This window comes from Ranitomeya variabilis, chromosome 5 (genome assembly GCF_051348905.1).
Source record: "Ranitomeya variabilis isolate aRanVar5 chromosome 5, aRanVar5.hap1, whole genome shotgun sequence".
NCBI classification, from domain to species: Eukaryota; Metazoa; Chordata; class Amphibia; order Anura; family Dendrobatidae; genus Ranitomeya; species Ranitomeya variabilis.
The window spans coordinates 659414287-659433802 of record NC_135236.1 but is presented as its reverse complement, the minus strand read 5'-3'; the positions used below and the strand labels follow the sequence as shown (position 1 = coordinate 659433802).

At 41.6% G+C, this 19516-nt stretch overlaps 1 protein-coding gene across 2 annotated transcripts in view; it reads right to left on the bottom strand.

Moving 5' to 3' along the window:
• Positions 1 to 19516, bottom strand: part of CCND2 (cyclin D2) — a 559919-nt gene that overhangs the window by 31197 nt on the left and 509206 nt on the right. The window contains exons 1-3 of one of the 2 annotated variants that reach the window (XM_077266501.1): positions 18379 to 18943; positions 15966 to 16181; positions 10991 to 11150 (exon numbers count right to left, since the gene is read on the bottom strand). In XM_077266501.1, the coding sequence (XP_077122616.1) occupies positions 10991 to 11150; positions 15966 to 16181; positions 18379 to 18573 (571 nt within the window). In that variant the 5' untranslated portion in view covers positions 18574 to 18943. Of the gene's footprint in view, positions 1 to 10990; positions 11151 to 15965; positions 16182 to 18378; positions 18944 to 19516 lie in introns of those variants that run through there. The other variant, XM_077266502.1, reaches the window with a different exon arrangement.

Genomic DNA, 19516 nt, shown 5'->3' with positions numbered 1-19516 from the left:
TACACCACATATTGTATAGGAGGAGTGACATCGCCACTCTCCCGATATACCACATATTGTATAGGAGGAGTGACATCATCACTCTCCCGATACACCACATATTGTATAGGAAAAAATGACATCACCACTCTCCGGATATACCACATACTGTATAGGAGGAATGACATCACCATTCTCCCGATATACCACAATTTCACTGAAGTGGCGTTACCAATTTCCCAATGTAGAAGGTCTACTAGAAAATATCACCACCACTCCCCCATATAAACCACATATTTCGATGGAGTGACATCACCACTGCATGACATCATAGATATATATTATAAGATGTATTTCAATAGATAAGAGGATATGGAAAAGTAATTCAGTGGTTAAAAAGAAAAAAATTAAGTGGTGACTCACGATACCAAGATTAAAACATCTCATTTTCTTGGCCAAGAACACAGAGAAAAATCTTGTTTAGTTAGCACAGGGAGGCGCGAGGCCTGTGACATTTTATAGATCCCTCAGTGCTTTGAGTAACTTCACACAAAACATGTCCAATTGACTCCACTGACCTCATCTACAATTAAAATAAAGCAGCCCAAATTAGTGCCAAATGTCATCACTATGTAATTGTCACATACTCAAAAATAGAGAAAAGGGGCTATATTTAGCATTCGGTGGTGTCATGCCTCAAAAATAGAGGACACGGATGTTACTTCCCAGCGCTTGTTTTGAGCCATTTTAAAAGGGGTGGTCCGTGATTTAGAAAAAAATGCCAAATGGCTATGATCTGTAATATACAGGGGGGGGGGGGGGATATTCTACCACCACAATCCCCCCAAAAAAGAGGTAAATAGGAATAAGTAACACTGTGTACAATACATTAATAATATAACAAATTGGTTGTACCATCGTCGTAGGAAATTTTTCCATCATAGAGGAAAAAGTTTGATGACTGACATCAGCATCTAATTATCCCAGGCAAATTGGAGTGGATTGTAATGTTGACCATTACCCATTAGATAGCCGTCGGCAAGTCCCTTATTCACAGGAATGCTCGGATAGGCCAAATGCACCTGTGTACTCAACGAGAGGTGTGCTACAACTAGACGCTGAAAAAAGAATGCTTTGGTGTTGACATTCCAATTGCAGAATGTTTCTCTCCAACGATCATCTGTTGGGCTAGATTCGGGAGGTCCCAATTCCTGATGACATTGGTTTATGGAGGCCATTATACAAAGTCAAGATCAGCTTTATACAAGGTCCCAGGTTTCCAAGTATTAAAGACCCATTGTTGTTAGCTGCCCCAAAGAGGGTGGTGGAATCTTGAAGGTCCTTGGCCATTTCCAGTTTTGACCTCAATTTGTCTGGTGGTTCCTATCGGGCCTGATTGTGTAATAGGCCTTAGTTACATTTCATTCGTAGTAATGAAACACTGTGTGGCAGAACCAACATTTAGGCCTGGTCCACACTCAAAGTCTGGATGCGTAACGACAGGGGGACCTCCATTCTCTTAACCGATAGTTGTCCCAAGGTTGGGGTTCCCACTTAACTATCCCATAAATAGCCGATAAGCGGTAATTGTGGGACAACCATTTAACTATAATCTGACTTCCCGGACAAGAGAAAGGTCACGAAACATCTAGACGCCATGATGGATGTAACTGGAACAAAAGGTAGAATTCAAGCAGAACATATACACATTTTACGCCGATGTGTACAGTAGATTGATCTTCAAAGGTAGAGTTGTACTTTAAGTTCCCTGTTATAAGAAAAATAAAAGAATGGCGAAAAATTAAGGGGGCGATTGATGAAGCCCTGTTCGTCAGAACATTGCGTAGAAGAGCTGCAACTGTTGCCATTTTTTACCCCAAGTTTTCGAAAAGTGGCCAAATCTTTGCCGACCAGGTCATGGCCTAATGTTGACGAATTCAATCTAAGCCAGAAAAGTGGACTAAATTAGAACAGAAAAGTACTCCAGTCAAATTTTACTCAAGCGGACTCATGATTACCGCCAGCTTCACCCTTAGTTCTATTCAAAGTACCCTTGCGCCCTGGCAAAAATTTAAGAACTCACACTTTCCTTTTCTTTTTAAGTATATTTCACTGCAGGCGGTGAGTGCCCTTATGGGAGGGATGTCCTTTGCCTCTTGGGTGAATGATCTCACTCCCATAACTCTCTTGTCTGACCTTCTGGAGCGGGGCAGTATCTCCCCTTTTAATGTCATCTCTGCTAAACTATCCCTTCCTCCCACAGCCTTGTTCTCCTACCTTCGACTCCGACATTTTTTAAATGCGGTATCTATTCCAGTGTATGACCCGTTTGAAATTAATCTATCGCTACAAGCCCTTTTTGGTCAAAATAATCGATCCTGCCGCGGAGTCTCTATTATATATAAAGCCCTCCTTGCCTCACGTTACGTGACTAAACTCCCCTATATGGTTAGGTGGGAGTCCAAGCTTGGCTTTTCTGCCCCCTTAGAACAATGGTTGTCTGCTTCAGGCCATGCTGCTCATTTTACTCGCTGCATTAATCATCTGGAGCAATCGAAAAAACTTATGTTTAATTGGTATTTAACCCCAGCTCGAATTGCCAAATTTCGTGGTCCGACCCCTTCCCTCTCCCCTTCATGTTGGAAGGGTTGTTCTGAATTAGGTTCGGATGTTCACATGTGGTGGTTCTGTCCCGAGGTGAATCGTTTCTGGACTTCTGTGGGTGACCTCCTCTGTTCCCTCACAGGTCTTCCCTTAGTTCTAACTCCCTCCCTAGCTTTATTGGGTTTAAACTTGGAAGCTTTTCCTTGTATACTTAGGCCCATTATAACAAATACCCTAATTGCGTCGCGTCAAACTATAGCAGCGCATTGGAGATCATCAGCTCTCCCTACGCTATCTGAAACGATTTCACGTTTAAATTCTCACTGTGATTATGAAATTATGCTTGCACACGATTTAGACCAAAAAACTAAAGTTCTGAATTGGTGGGACCCCTGGTTATCATCTGTTCATAATACAGTTAAGGTTCCTCCCTGACTCTCTTTGGTCTCACTTCTTTTATTTTCACTAGACTACGCTGTGAATGTTTTATTTTATGGTTCTCTTACTTTATACTATACATATTTAGTAAATGGTGATGCTGCTCTCCTCCCTTCTCCCTCTTTCCCTGTTTACTTTGAACACTTTACTTGTTACCTTCATGATCTATGTTCATGATTGCTGTTATTGACAATTGATTTGATCTTTCTTATGCTATATGCATGTTACTGGTATAATCCTAATAAAAATTTATTGGTTTAAAAAAAAATGATTACCGCCAGCCTTGATGAATTCCGCCTCATGTCTTCTTTGAACTCTGATTTCGACAATCAGACGTCGTTTGCCTACTCTTTCAGAAAAAAAAACAAAACACACTTCGACATCTAGAGAGATGCTGTTCAAGGAAACAAGAAATACACTGATCACATTCAGTAGACAGAACGAGGGTCTCCAGACCACTGATCCGAGTGACGTGACCAGACGTCACGCAGGTACTCAACCGGTTAATACGAGGAGTGCCCATAATATTACCTTAATAGAGGCCTTGTCAGCAAATATTCTCCTGGAAGGCAGGCCTCCTTTCCAATGGGCACATTTCCCAGTAGAAGACAAATCTCCCAGTCCATATTTGTTTTATGAAACCACGAAAACCATAAGTGGAAAAAAACACAACTTGTTGACAGTAAATCAGCCGATTTAAAAAATGGCAGCTTGTTCCTTTCTTGAGATATAGAGTCAATCAAAAGCATTCATAAGGATTCAATATCTACCAAGAGAACTTGGACTCCTCACACTCTGAGAAACAGTGCGGAAAGCTGGCACGCTAGTACTGGGACACAAATTATTTTTTTTCAGGAGTTTTTGGAGCAGAAAGTTCCCAAAATCCATCAGTTTTTATAGGAACGTATAGTATTTGCACTTTTGGGGTATGTTCACAGTTTTTTTTACATTGATTTTGGAGTGGATTCTTCTTCAAAATCCACATAAAAAAAAAGCTTTGACTACCTGAATTAGCTTCCTAATGTCCATGGGAAAACGTTTACCACTGTACATTGTTGTTTCTTTCCCCCTTTTTTTACATCATTACCAATTTTGAGATGGTGACTATAATACATTTCTAGATTTCACAATTGAATAATAAGAAACAGGATAAAAATTGTACCATACAAAAAAAAGTATCAAAATTCACAAGTTTTTTTACGTGGATTTTGCTGCAGCCTTAGGCATATGGTGTAGTTTTTCCATGTGGAAAAAAGAAGGACCATGTAAGGGTACGTATACAATTTTTTATGTGGGTTTTGGTGCAGATTCTCTACCTAAATCCACATTTAAAAGAAAAAAAAAACAAAAACATTTCAAACCTGATCATTTGCGTGAGAAACCGAGAGAATTTTTTATTTTTTAACATAGATAAAAAAAAGAAAATGGCATGTCAATTCTTTAGTATATTTCCAAACAAAGCGCAGTAAAATGTGCATTTTTTGGCACACTTTTTATTGTAGTTTTTGGAGAGGTTTTTGCAATGGAAACCCGATAAAACCCACACGATATTATTATGCACCATATTAGAATTTGAAAAAATTCTCCCAAAAAAATTATGTAGAAAAATGCATCAAAACAGTGTTGAAAAATCTCCATCTTTACAAAACCATGTGCATTTTAGGTATGGTTTTTACACATGAATTAAATAGGACCTATCACTAAAACTAAGTAATTTTCTTTATCTGGTGTAAATGTCGCTGTTCTCCTGAATCCAGCAAGGTTTTTCTCTTCTTCCTGCTCCTCTCCGTTCCTGAGATATGGTCTATTTTTCCCTGCATATAAATCTAGTCTTTTTATCAACTGGGTGTGGTTCTCAAAGATAGCACCCACTTGGCTTACAATGCTAGATTTGTATACCTGGGAAAAAGTGACCATATCTCGGGAACGGAGAGGCGCAGAAACAAAGGAAAAACATTGCCGGATTCAGGAGGACAGCAGCATTTACACCAGGTATATATCTATCTATCTATCTATCTATCAAGTGACAGGTTCTGTTTAAAGGAAAGGTGGCAGTTCTTGACGGTTTCCAAGAAAATAAAATGGTAGCGAGGTTCACCAGCAATGCAACCTCTCCTCTGATGATCCCTAGGACAAATCACAAGGACTTGGTTTTTTTTTTTGGTTTTTTTTAAGTAATTTCCAATTATTTTGAATGAGAGTATTGAACGCTCCATTGTAAGTGAGAAATAAGAACCTTCATTATTCTTCAGACTATGAGGTTCTGAGTGCTCAGTCTTGTGATTCTTCTCCCAACTTAGAAATTACAAGAATTTCCACAAGTTTGATCCGATGGTTACTACATACTTATACTGACCACTAGATGGTGGCCCGATTCTAACGCATTGGGTATTTTAGAATATGTATGTATGTATGTATATAGCAGCCACATAGTATATAGCACAGGCCACGTAGTATATAGGAGGCATGTAGTATATAGCAGACAAATAGTACGTGGCCTGTGCTATATACTATGTGGCTGCTATATACATACATACATACATATTCTAGAATACCCGATGTGTTAATACAGGCCACGCAGTACATAACAGCCCACGTACTATATAACACAGCCCACGCAGTATATAACACAGGCGACGTAGTATATAACACAGGACACGCAGTATATAACACAGGGCACGTAGTATATAGCACAGCCCACACAGTATATAACACTGCCCACGCAGTATATAACACTGCCCACGCAGTATATAACACTGCCCACGCAGTATATAACACTGCCCACGCAGTATATAACACTGCCCACGCAGTATATAACACTGCCCACGCAGTATATAGCACAGCCCCCGCAGTATCACACAGCCCACGTAGTATATAACACTGCCCATGTAGTATATAGCACAGCCCCCGCAGTATATCACACAGCCCACGCAGTATATCACACAGCCCACGCAGTATTTAGCAGTGTGGGCACCATATCCCTGTTAAAAAAAAAATTAATTAAAATAAAAAATAGTGATATACTCACCCACCGGGATCCACCGAAGCTCTGGCGATGCGCGCGCGGCTGCCGCCATCTTCCGTTCCCAGGATGCATTGCAAAATTACCCAGAAGACTTAGAGATCTCGCGAGACCGCTAAGTCTTCTGGGTAATTTCGCAGTGCATCTCTGGGAACGGAAGATGGCGGCAGCCGCGTGCGGCTCGGACTACGGAGGGTGAGAATAGCAGGTTTTGTGGGTTTTTTTATTATTATTTTTAACATTACATTTTTTTACTATTGATGCTGCATAGGCAGCATCAATAGTAAAAAGTTGAGGACACACAGGATTAATAGTAGCGGTAACGGAGTGTGTTACCCGCGGCATAACGCGGTCTGTTACCGCTGCCATTGACCCTGTGTGAGCGCTGACTGGAGGGGACTCGGGAGTATGGAGCGGGCGCCGGGCACTGACTGCGGGGAGGAAGGAGTGGCCATTTTGCCGCCGGACTGTGCCCGTCATTGATTGGTTGTGGCCGTTTTGCCACGACCAATCAGCGACTTGGATTTCCATGACAGACAGAGGCCGCGACCAATGAATATCCGTGACAGACAGAAAGACAGACAGACAGAAGTGACCCTTAGACAATTATATAGTAGATTATTTGTTTTTTTTCACCACAAGATCGAGATTTTGCATTTTTTAGAATCCTCAAAAGATGATGGTCCCAGTATGGACTGGCTGAGGGTCTCAAGACCTCAACTCCATAGCCATATATGAGGCTGATCAGATCGGGTCCGGAAACAGAGACCCCGCACCCCAATTTACACAATGAATGCTAAAGGTGTACAGCTGCAGCAAAGTGGATGATATTTCACCAAATGGTGGCAGATTTCAGCTCTGAAGCCAGCAGATCTGTTAACGCAGCTTAAAAAAAAACCAAAAAACTATTCTCAGATCAGTAAAAAAAAATAAGTAACGGGAATCTGTTTGAGCAGAATTATATTTAGGCATTTTCTTACATATATCCGGATAATTGTTTTAGGCTCCAGTAGTTTGGGAAAGATGGGCAAGAACTTCTGTGGCTATCACCTGAAGCGCTTAAAAATTTGGAAATATTTTTTATATATTTTTATTCATTTATTTTAAGGAAATTTAAGATAGCATAACATTATTAAATGAAGTGCAACTGCGTAAAAGCAGCACGCTTCCTCACCGGTCTATTAATATGACATTTTAAAAAGGCCCATGTGGTAGGTTCTCCTCACCACGACTTACAGACATGCAAATGTGGTCTGCAATTCTGTGAACCCGGGCTGTTCAGCCTCATATCTAGACTTCGCCTGTAACCAAAGTATAACAGACACCATGCCCTTTACACACACACACAAACGCGTCTTTACAGCCTCACTGCATGTATCTGTGTGACTGCTCCTCGCAAGACGATTACCATAAAAAGAAATATGTGACCATTACATAAGTAGAAGGACAGAATCCATGCAAGTTTATACAAAGGTTATTACATAGGTCTAAATACATTACATATCTTGTACTTATAGTGAGTTACATCCTGTATTATACCCCAGAGCTGCACTCACTATTCTGCTGGTGCAGTCACTGTGTACATACATTACATTACTGATCCTGAGTTACCTCCTGTATTATACTCCAGAGCTGCACTCACTATTCTGCTGGTGCAGTCACTGTGTACATACATTACATTACTGATCCTGAGTTACATCCTGTATTATACCCCAGAGCTGCGCTCACTATTCTGCTGGTGCAGTCACTGTGTACATACATTACATTACTGATCCCGAGTTACATCCTGTATTATACTCCAGAGCTGCGCTCACTATTCTGCTGGTGCAGTCACTGTGTACATACATTACATTACTGATCCTGAGTTACATCCTGTATTATACCCCAGAGCTGCACTCACTATTCTGCTGGTGCAGTCACTGTGTACATACATTACATCACTGATCCTGAGTTACATCCTGTATTATACCCCAGAGCTGCACTCACTATTCTGCTGGTGCAGTCACTGTGTACATACATTACATCACTGATCCTGAGTTACATCCTGTATTATACCCCAGAGCTGCACTCACTATTCTGCTGGTGCAGTCACTGTGTACATACATTACATTACTGATCCTGAGTTACATCCTGTATTATACTCCAGAGCTGCACTCACTATTCTGCTGGTGCAGTCACTGTGTACATACATTACATCACTGATCCTGAGTTACCTCCTGTATTATACCCCTGAGCTGCACTCACTATTCTCCTGGTGCAGTCACTGTGTACATACATTACTGATCCTGAGTTACATCCAGTATTATACTCCAGAGCTGCACTCACTATTCTGCTGGTGCAGTCACTGTGTACATACATTACATTACTGATCCTGAGTTACATCCTGTATTATACTCCAGAGCTGCAGTCACTATTCTGCTGGTGCAGTCACTGTGTACATACATTACATTACTGATCCTAAGTTACATCCTGTATTATACTCCAGAGCTGCACTCACTATTCTGCTGGTGCAGTCACTGTGTACATACATTACTGATCCTGAGTTACATCCTGTATTATACCCCAGAGCTGCACTCACTATTCTGCTGGTGCAGTCACTGTGTACATACATTACATTACTGATCCTGAGTTACATCCTGTATTATACCCCAGAGCTGCACTCACTATTCTGCTGGTGCAGTCACTGTGTACATACATTACTGATCCTGAGTTACATCCTGTATTATACCCCAGAGCTGCACTCACTATTCTGCTGGTGCAGTCACTGTGTACATACATTACTATCAGCATTTTGTTGTATTTATTTATGTTTTACATTTTTCATACAGTCCCAGAGATATGTTATGATATTTTTGTTTAGAGCAACTTTTTATGATTTTTGCCAAAGGGGCGTGGTCATAGGAATCCTCCTTGTAGATCATGAAGATTAGTACCGAATAAAAACTCATCTATGGAACCATATGGTGGATTAAAAAAAAAAAAAAAATACACAAAACTGAATGCTCAGGGAGGCAGCGAGACTAAGATCAGAGCAAAAACTGGCGACTTGAAGTGAATTTTAAATATAGTTCTGCAAGCTTCAGAGCTTAATTTTCCCAGCATTCCTTCTGCTCTCCTGGTGAACCTTCTGCAAAATGCCATCCTTACAGCAAGCATCTAACATAGGAAAATTAACTTGCCCCCTCCTGCATTTACAGGAGTTCCACCAAGCTATCGGTTCAGGGCTTCCAATGACGGCCAGCAGAATTGTGAGATCAGCTCTTGAGTATAATAATGTAGTAACACAGAATCAGTAATGTGTTTAAAAAGTTAGTAAACTTTTTATTTGGATTAAAACTAGATGTTAACTTTGTCTTTGGGTAACAGGACCAATCATTGGAAGTGGTAGCCAGAATGTGGTGTACCCAGACTAATTTGCATATTAGTCAGGCTAATTTGCATATTAGTCATGAAAATTTACCAGAACTGCCATATTCAACACCAGAAGGGTTAAGTATGAGGAATTGCAAATCTCAGTGTTATATGTGGATAAGAAGCCTAGGTGTGGTACAGAAGTATGCGCTCCCCGCCACACCTAGCCATTCTCATAGAGTCTCTGGAAGCTCATTTATCTGCTGCAGTCAGATGCCAGGCCTGCTAGGCAGGAAGTCAATACCACCCATATACAAAGAGGACGCATATTTTTTTTTTCGTTGGGTGGGGGGTGGAAATAAACCAATAATTCTATTCCCAGGATTGATCGATGCAGGTTCTGCCCCTACAGAACCGCAAGAACTTGGCATGGAAAATAATTACTACAGTGGCCACTGCTGGCGAAAAGTAGCATTACATGGCAGCCTTTCTTACAAATGACCGCCTATGTAATACAATAGCAGTTTGAGGCTGGGAGAGAGGGTCCGACTGCTTGTTATAGGGGTTGACCCCAATCCATCATGTCCTCATACCCAAGAAAAATCAAAGATGGGGTTGACCAGAAAGGGTATGTTAAAATTGCTTTCAGGGAACATGCTAGTCTGCTAAGTCCAGGAAATGTCCGATTATCATGCTCTATAACACAACTCTTTTTCAATGGGTGGTGTCTCCTCATCAGCATTGTGCCAGCACTATAGGTGCTGAAACTTCCTTTGCATCATGTAGTTCTCCTTTCATTATACAAGGTCTTGTATGCACACTTCTCTTATGTTTGACAGACAGGAGAGCAGGAGCAGAGACAAAGATCCACCCCACTTCCTGTAGTCAGCCCCGCCCCCCTTTCTGCAGAATCAGCCCAGCCCACTTCCTGTAGAGTTAGCCCCACTTCCTGCAGATCCAGCTCCTCCCACACTTCCTGCAGAATCAAACCAAACCCACTTTTGTGGGCCTCGAACCCACTTCACGCAAAGTCAGCCCCGCCCCCACTTCACGCAAAGTCAGCCCCGCCCCCACTTCACGCAAAGTCAGCCCCGCCCCCACTTCACGCAAAGTCAGCCCCGCCCCCAGTTCCTATTCATCTCAGTGTCTCTCTTGCAGGGGGATGAGTGACAACTGACAGACAGTGGAGAACAAGCTAGACAAAAGGGAAACACCTAGTGACAGACTTTGGATTGATTTTTTTCAGGGATAAGACAACATACCACAAATTATAAATTAAGTTACTTGCAGATTATCGATTTATCACATTATCCATCCAATGAGATCAAGTAGACGGAACTTACGGGTACAATTCAAAAATCACAAATAAATTGTTCAATATTCTACTATTCTTTATGATCAACTTTTCATCATACAGATCTACTTTTCTGAATCTGGGATGCCCCTTTTAAAAATAATAAGAAATATTCAAGAAAATGGGAAAACTAAAAAAAAATATATATATATATATATATATATATATATATATATATATATATATATATATATATATATATATATATATATATTTATTATATTAGAAAAATCCTCTCTTACCTGTGGCACAGAGTGCAATAAATGTCTGTGCATGCTTCCGGACAATTAGCAGTTTATCTTTAGGTAATGGCAGCTTTCTTAATATATGGTCGATGAAGTCATGTGGTGTGACGGCAGCGAGGTTCCACTTCAATTTTCCTAGCACCACCAGCTCCCACTCCTGGAAACCAATAAAAAAAAAATCAGAAATTTACTTATTTTTTTTCAATGTATTTTCTGAGAACAAGGCCACATTTCCCTCTTGATATAACACTGAACGTACGGTGACTACTCTAGGCCGGGTTCCAGCAGGTGACCGCTACACGTGACCCCTTTATAACCTGCTCACACGGATGGTGTGCGTCCATGTGAGCCAAAAAGTGGAGAAGCCGCGGCATTAAGGCTCGGGCTCCATGGGGACACCAGTTGCATGTTGCAACACACATCTATAGGACATGAAGACCATAGGTTATTGCATGTGGCCCACCGTAGAATGTTTGGCTCTATCAGACATCTAGACATTCGATGTTGACCATGCCTCAGAGGACATGAGCATGGGACCCACACCTGTGCCCTAAAATGTCTTACGCATGGATCACGACTAGACATCCTATTCCGGTCCAGCAGCCACATTGGTAGTCCTTAGCCGCCACACCAGAGCTCATACTACTTGACCACATCCTAGATCTTGTGACGTCATTACGGTGAAAGAACGCGTACCATCACAAGGACGGACCTACTAATCACAAGAGGTGCTGCAGGTAGTAGGTTCATAGGGCTATGGTTTGGCTGCCCGGACCAGGGTCTTGTGAATCTTTTTGAACAGGTCTACATAGGATTTATCAGAAATTTTGATGCAGTGAGTATCTGATTATGGAAACTCTCACTAGTCATAAGAATGGAGGTCTATGTGTTCTTCATCTGCAGTAAGAAGAGTTGGCATTTTAGTCTAGGTGAGTAACATACATGGGACCACCACTGTTTCCCAAAAAGTGTTCTGTTAGAATAGAGCGAAGGCCGCACGTGTGCTTTACTGCTCCATTTACCGTTTATAGCAGAGTCCAACAACTCTGCAATCTCCAGCAATTCCATAAGGAGCAGTGGTGGAGCACATGGGTGGCCACTGCTCCATATATACTTCAGAGCCAATTTATTGGGGTCCTGTATACAAATAACTTGGCAAGTTGGAATAATCCTGTTGAGGCCCTCATGTGCACCTCTACTGTCAGCAATGCAGATGTGCAGCTTTATCCCTTATAGTCTATGGCAGGGATCCCCAACCTATCTTAGCTCGAGAGCCACATTAAGCTCTGAGAGAAGGCTGTAAGCCACATCTAGAGCCCTCCCTCGACATTCAGCTCCTGCATCCCCCACTTTACGGAGACCTGGAGCCCCCATTATGAGTATAGTGACAGCCAAAACATCACCACAGAAATCACACTTATTATTAATAATTCCCACCTCACCCTCATTTGGTATTCTTGCATCAAGCATTCTCACCATGCTATTGCTTCCAGATCAAGCAGCCCCTCTATCTGGAAGTATCGTCCTATGTCCAGCTTAGCATTTACCCCAAGGCCACTATATGCGCATCCAGATCTGTTCTTCTGTGAGGGCTACTTATAAAAGTAGACCTGCTCTTTGCAGCCGTTTGGTAGACCTGGTGCTAATGCATCAAGCTGGCAAACAGCCACGAACCACACATCATGGGCCTGTGAACCTTAGGTTGGGAATCACTAGCCACGAACCACACATCATGGGCCTGTGAACCTTAGGTTGGGGATCCCTAGCCGCCAACCACACATCATGGATCCGAGAGCCTTAGGTTGGGAATCACTAGCCACGAACCACACATCATGGGCCCACGAGCCTTAGGTTGGGGATCGCTATCCACGAACCAGACTTCAAGGGTCCACGAGCCTTAGGCTAGGGTCACATTGCGTTAGGGCAATCCGTTAAGCGCATAGCGCTAGCGGGTTGCGCTAACACAATGCTTCCCTAGGGTCCGCGTTCGGTGTCCCCGCTAGCGCAGATCCCCGATCTGCACTAGCGAGGAACGGACCTCGGGCGCGCCGCGGACGCTGCAAGCAGCGTCCGAGGTCCGTCACTCAAATGACGCGACATCGCTAGCGCACGCCCAATGTGGGCGGGCGCTAGCGACACGCTCACCATTACAGGCTATGGCGGCGTTAACGGACTACGTTAACACCGCGTTATGCCGCGGTGTAACGTAGTCCGTTAAACGCGGTCACATAACGCAATGTGACCCTAGCCTTAGGTTGGGAATCACTAGCGGCCAACCACACATCATGGATCTGAGAGCGTTAGGTTGGGGATCCCTATCCGCGAACCACACATCATGGGCCTGTGAACCTTAGGTTGGGGATCCCTAGCCGCCAACCACACATCATGGATCCGAGAGCCTTAGGTTGGGAATCACTAGCCACGAACCACACATCATGGGCCCACGTGCCTTAGGTTGGGGTTCCCCATCCACGAACCACACATCATGGGCCCGCGAGCCTTAGGTTGGGGATCCCTATCCACGAACCACACATCATGGGCCCACGAGCCTTAGGTTGGGAATCACTAGCCACCAACCACACATCATGGATCCGAGAGCGTTAGGTTGGGGATCCCTATCCGCGAACCACACATCATGGGCCCACAAGCCTTAGGTTGGGGATCACTAGCCACGAACCACACATCATGGGCCCACGAGCCTTAGGTTGGGGTTCCCTATCCACGAACCACACATCATGGGCCCACGAGCCTTAGGTTGGGGATCCTTAGGCTATGGGAATCACAGAAAGGACGAAAGCGTGTACACTTATTAGAGTTCAGACTTTTTAATTGCACAGGTTTTTTTATTGCATAGGCCGCATTAACACTGGGATTTTTGACATTTATGGGCAATTTCAAGGATTAGCGCCATTCAAGTGGGTCAATCTCCAAAGGACTAGTCTGTTGGCTCTTCTATGAGCGAGAAGAACTACCATGCCACTTATAATTCTTTTTCTCCAGTTTGGGTACATTTCATTAAAAAATAAACCTATGCCAGATATTTAGGTAGGACTTGCTAACCATCTACTTATTGTTCATGGAGGAGAGAAGGATCAGGCCTGTTCAACTTCAGTGTGCCTGATCCTCATTGAGAATACTTGCATGCTGGGCCAAGCTGAGCATCCAGAGCTGTTGTCTGGCCGGGAGAGAGCTTTCAACCAATAGCGATATGAATTGAGCAGAAGTCATTCATGTGCATGGTAATGGGAGTGCCAAAGACCACCCGAGTGCAGCGATCAACTATCTGTGGGGGCCTCATTAACGATGAAAGGAGCATGATGGACCATGCCTCTATTCACACAGGGCTTCTAGTTCTCGAGTCCTTGCTGTTGGACCCATGGACAGGGGATAATTATAAAACTTGAGAATATCCCTTTAAGGCCAATTTATACTCCCAAAACTACCATTACTCTTGATTTTCATGGTACTTGAAGCGCAAAAAAGGACATTTCTTAGTGCCCATCTGCTCCATTTCAAGCCTTTGGCCCTAAAGGTGAGAATAGCCAAGCTCAGCAACACTCTTCACTCCTTCAGGATCATAGAAAATTAAAAAAAACAAACAAACAAACAAAAAAATAATAACTAAAATTGCTATCCAATTGATCATCATGGGCTACAATGACACAAGGGGCCACATACAAAGAATTAGGGCAAAAAAGCCGCCCATAGTAATCAGATTCCAGCTCATTTTTTTCAGCTCCATCCAGAAAAGAAAAACAAACATCTGATTGACTGTTGGAAAAAGTGTTGTTGTTTTTTTTTTGTTTTTTAAACCCACAAAGTCATTATTTTGCAACCCCCAAAATTATCTGTATTCCATTTTGGTACATCCATTTGTACATCTAGAGACAAGAATGGCACCAAGTAGCCACGTTTTACTAGTCTCACACAACCTCTCCCACCCCCTTGATTGCCAATTTGATTGGACATGTGGAAAGGATCCCTATATAGAGTCTTAGCAGGGGTCCCATTGCAGCCCCTATGGGCTGTGCTTATAGTACATACACCACTTATCATACATACATAGCATATAATATAATCATAGAGATATTTGAATGTTGCACAAGATTATATATATATATATATATATATATATATATATATATATATATATATATATATATAATTTTTTTTTATTTATATATTTCATATATTATACACAAATTAAAATGAACGAATATATCAATTAAAAGAATATAAAAGTGTATATATTATTAATTTTATGTTTCATATAAAAAAAATCAAATATAAAATACATTTCATTTTAAGATTTTTCATGTATTTTTATATTAATAAAATGATAACATTTAAATTACTATACATATAATTGTATTCATTATTTTCATTTCATATATTAAACACAACCTCTGTAAGATATCTAAAACCTTAGTAAAAACCTACTCAAATTGTAATCTTTTTTGACTAGTTACCAAAATACATGAGGTCATAATCAACCTTTGATTAAAAAAAAAAAGGCAGAATAAAAACTTTCAACCACTAGGTGGCACTACATACCACAAGAGGAAAAAAAAAAAAAATTATATATATATCTCACTACAAAAAAAGCCCTATGTTTAAGTGCCTACTTTTAAACAAAATAAATAAATGGCCAAAAAAAAAAATATATATATATTATAGCATTTAAAGATGTGCATAACACTACATTAACTATAGGGTTGGTCTGTATATGTACAAAAGAATATATATATATATATATATATATATATATATATATATATATATATATATATATATATATATATATATATATATATATACACACATGTAAATAATTGATTTGGTTTACAAATACAATAAAATAGTAATAATTGTTAATAAATAATAAATATAATCAGCAGTTAAAATACAGATACCTTGCCCATGGAAGATACAAAAGGCTGTAAATATTTAGTTTAGGAAACAGGCTGCTTACCAGCAGCTCTTGGGGTTTGATTGAGTTGTCAGTGTATATGCAAAGTTTCTCTGCAGTTAATGGAATAGTCTCTTTGAGTTTGGATGCTAAGAACATGCAGACAGCCCCCAGGAGTTGAAGATGGCATTTTCTGGTGGGAATAACAGCTAAAAACCTGTCCAGATAGTTCATTGCCAATGGGAATACTTCCTCCTCACACTTCTGCTCTTCACAGACCTGTAGAATAAAATGGGGTAAGGGAAGGAAAAAAAGAAGGGAAGAAGAAAACAAGATAAAGGAAGGGCATAGGAAGAAATATGGAAGGAAAGGGGGTTAAAAAAGAGAACAAGAAAGCAAGATAAAAAGGAAGGCATAGGAAGAAAGATGGAAGGAAAGGGGTTAAAAAGGGTTAAGGGTACAATTTATTTATTACAAATAGTAGGCACAGATGAGAGTAAAAATAAAAGAAAAAAATAAAAAAAAAATTAAAAAAAGCAAAGAAACATAAAAATGATCAGTATTAGAAAAAAATAGCAAACATTGAAAAAATAGATCCAATTAATTGAAAAATATTGTATAAAAAAATGAATATGAACAATGTTAATATATTAAAGGAAATGAGCAAGCAAGATGGGGGAGCATAGCAAAAAAAAAAGACATAAAATGGAATTAAAAATTTGAAGAGGTGCAATGGAGAGGGGATAATTATATAAAGAGCAGAAATAGGAGAACATTTATTAATATCAGAGGAAATTTGGGTTATGAGTTTAAAGGGAAAGTCCAGAAAGAAATATAGGAAAGATGGAAGGGAGAGGAGAGGGAGGGGATAGGGTTAAATATTGCACTATATAATTGCATTTAATTGTATAATTTGTTATTGAAATCACTGGACAGTGATGATGAAGTCTGAAGGCTGGAGCTCCACATCCCCCTGCTCCCCTGACCATGAGGCAGAGAGAGGAGCCATAGATTCAGGTCACACTCCACCCCAGACATTGGAACGAATTCTGATTTCGTCATTTTTTCAAAAAATATTTAAAAATACTTAAAAAATCCACAGACGCCCGCTTTTTGCGGGGGCACCAAGTTCAGACCCTCCTGCATCTTTCCCGACAATTGTGGGGAGCAATGGACGACGTTTAGGGGTTCAAAACCATCGATGAAAGGGGTGCAGGAGGTCCTAAGACCGAGGAGAGCATGGCTGCTGGAGGAGAGAGGAGGGGGGCTGGGATCCTTCTGGGGCTGTTAATGAAGGCTGGGGGAGCTGGGAATAAATATGTGGGGACATGGGACTGTAGGGGGGCACACAGGGCAATGTTGGGGGTCACCCCGAAATAATAATCCGATTCCTGAACAATATTAGGAACCAAACTGGTAGCTGCAACCTCATTATGCAACATGCATCACCTCCATTTGCAAAAACTAATGCACCCCCCACATTTTTTTTTACAGTGTTACTTTATTTGCACCCCACTTTGTTTGCCCATTAACCTTCAAATATCACAGTGCGACATTTATGTATTTCCAGACATTTATGCATGTCCCTTTCTTTATGCAATACAGTCCACATATACTTCTTTATACACTCACTATTGCACCCCAATATTTGCACAGCATCCCCCCAAAAAAGGCTAAATCATATTTATAAAGACGCCCTCTTTAAGATTGAGTGCCACATGCATAGAAGTGAGAGGTGCAATTAACGCTGGTTTCTTAAAAAAAGGGGGTACAGGGGTCCCCATGCAACTCTTCAGCTCCAGATCAGCCCCCTTAGTGAACCCCTGCAATTTAGGGGAGAGGCATCAATAATGCATTGCAGCATGGAAGCACAATCTCTTTTCTTTGCCCAGACAAGACCCCCCAGGCTAAAGGGGTGACCACCAAAGAACAGAGGGAAGCGATCTCCCACTTTATCACCATCAGGGACTGGGGGGGAGGGAGAGGCTGCAAGGTCTAGTTCAACAAACATGGCAGCAAAGTACATGCAGCCTGTGTGCATACGTGGGCACCAGCAGACCCCCAACCAACTGCCTCCAAAACTAGGGGTACCAGCAGTGCAAAAGCTTACAAGAACTCTGCAGCAACAAGTGACAATGGAAGAGTAAATATTGACATTACATACAGCAGTGATACATTCTACATGCATAATGCAATGGATACATTATTGCTAGAGATATATATAGAGATATATATATATATATATATATATATATATATATATATATATATATATATACACACATATACACACACCAGCTGTGACTCCTATGCATTACTGCCCAGCTATATGCACAGCACATGGGTGCAGAGCATGTGAGGATCTCCAGCAGATCCCTATAGGACTGTCACGACGGCTTAGAAGATCTCCCTGATCTGCACCCCTCTTAGGGGGGTAAAATAGATTTCCAAAGTTTGCTTTTGTGACTCCACCAACCTCCAGCATCCAGGTGGCCACCATCTTCCTCATGAAGGGCTGGATGTCCTTCTGGACACACTTGAAGTAGGAGCATTGGGGCAGATACCTCTCCTCCACTGTTAGAAGGTTCTGCAGGACCCGATCATCAAAGAGCAGCGTGGGGTCAGTCTGAGCCCTGCGGACAGTATCCACCTCTGAGCACAGCAGCTCCATGTGTGGCAACGTCTCAATGTTGTAGATCCAGTGGGTGCACAGAGCAAGGAGCTTGGGGGTCCTGGTAGTGGCACAGGGGTCTGTCTGTGTTCCCAGGCTCCCAGCTTGCTGCACAGTGACGCAGCTTGCACTAGGGCTGGCCCAGGCACTTGGTGTTATTATGTAGAACAGCAGCTGGCCAGACTTTTTAAGTTCTTTTTTTTTTTTTTCCTCCTCTCCCCACTCCTAGCAAAGCAAGAAAGCAAGCAGGAGGCCCTAGTTCAGGGCACACATGACAGCTCTTCTCTTATAGACCCTCCCCTTCTGGTTTAGGAAAATCTAGGTAATTAAGTCACTGGAAGTGTTATCAAGTGCATGCAACAAAAGAGAAAACTTCTTGTGAGAGGAGCTTATAAAGCCTCTGCAGAGGAAGGGGGTGTAGCTGGAGGAGGTGAGGCAGCTGCTGGCTGCACAGCAGAGGCTGGAGACTCCCCACTATGCAGATGCATGCTCTGCTCATGTGTCACAAGTGATGGCTGCACCTAGGGCCAGCTACAGTATGGAGAGATTGCTAGATATGGAGGTGCTGTATATATACAGACTGGCCGTATAAGTGCTTTTCTCTGGGACCTTGACTGCAGGTAGGGGGCAGTATTTGTTTGCAAGCCCAAAACCCCATTATAGCAAATCCATATTACAGAGGGGTGTCTGGGAATAAACAATCAAGTCCCCCTTCTGCATCACAAATATATGTATGCAATGTTATGTGTGTGTGTATATGGGTGCGTATATGTGTGTGTATATATATGTGTGTATGTGTGTGTGTGTGTGTGTGTATATGTGTGTGTGTATATATATATATATATATATATACACACACACATATACACACACACACACACATATATATATATATATATGTGTGTGTGTGTGTGTATATGTGTGTGTGTATATATATATATAT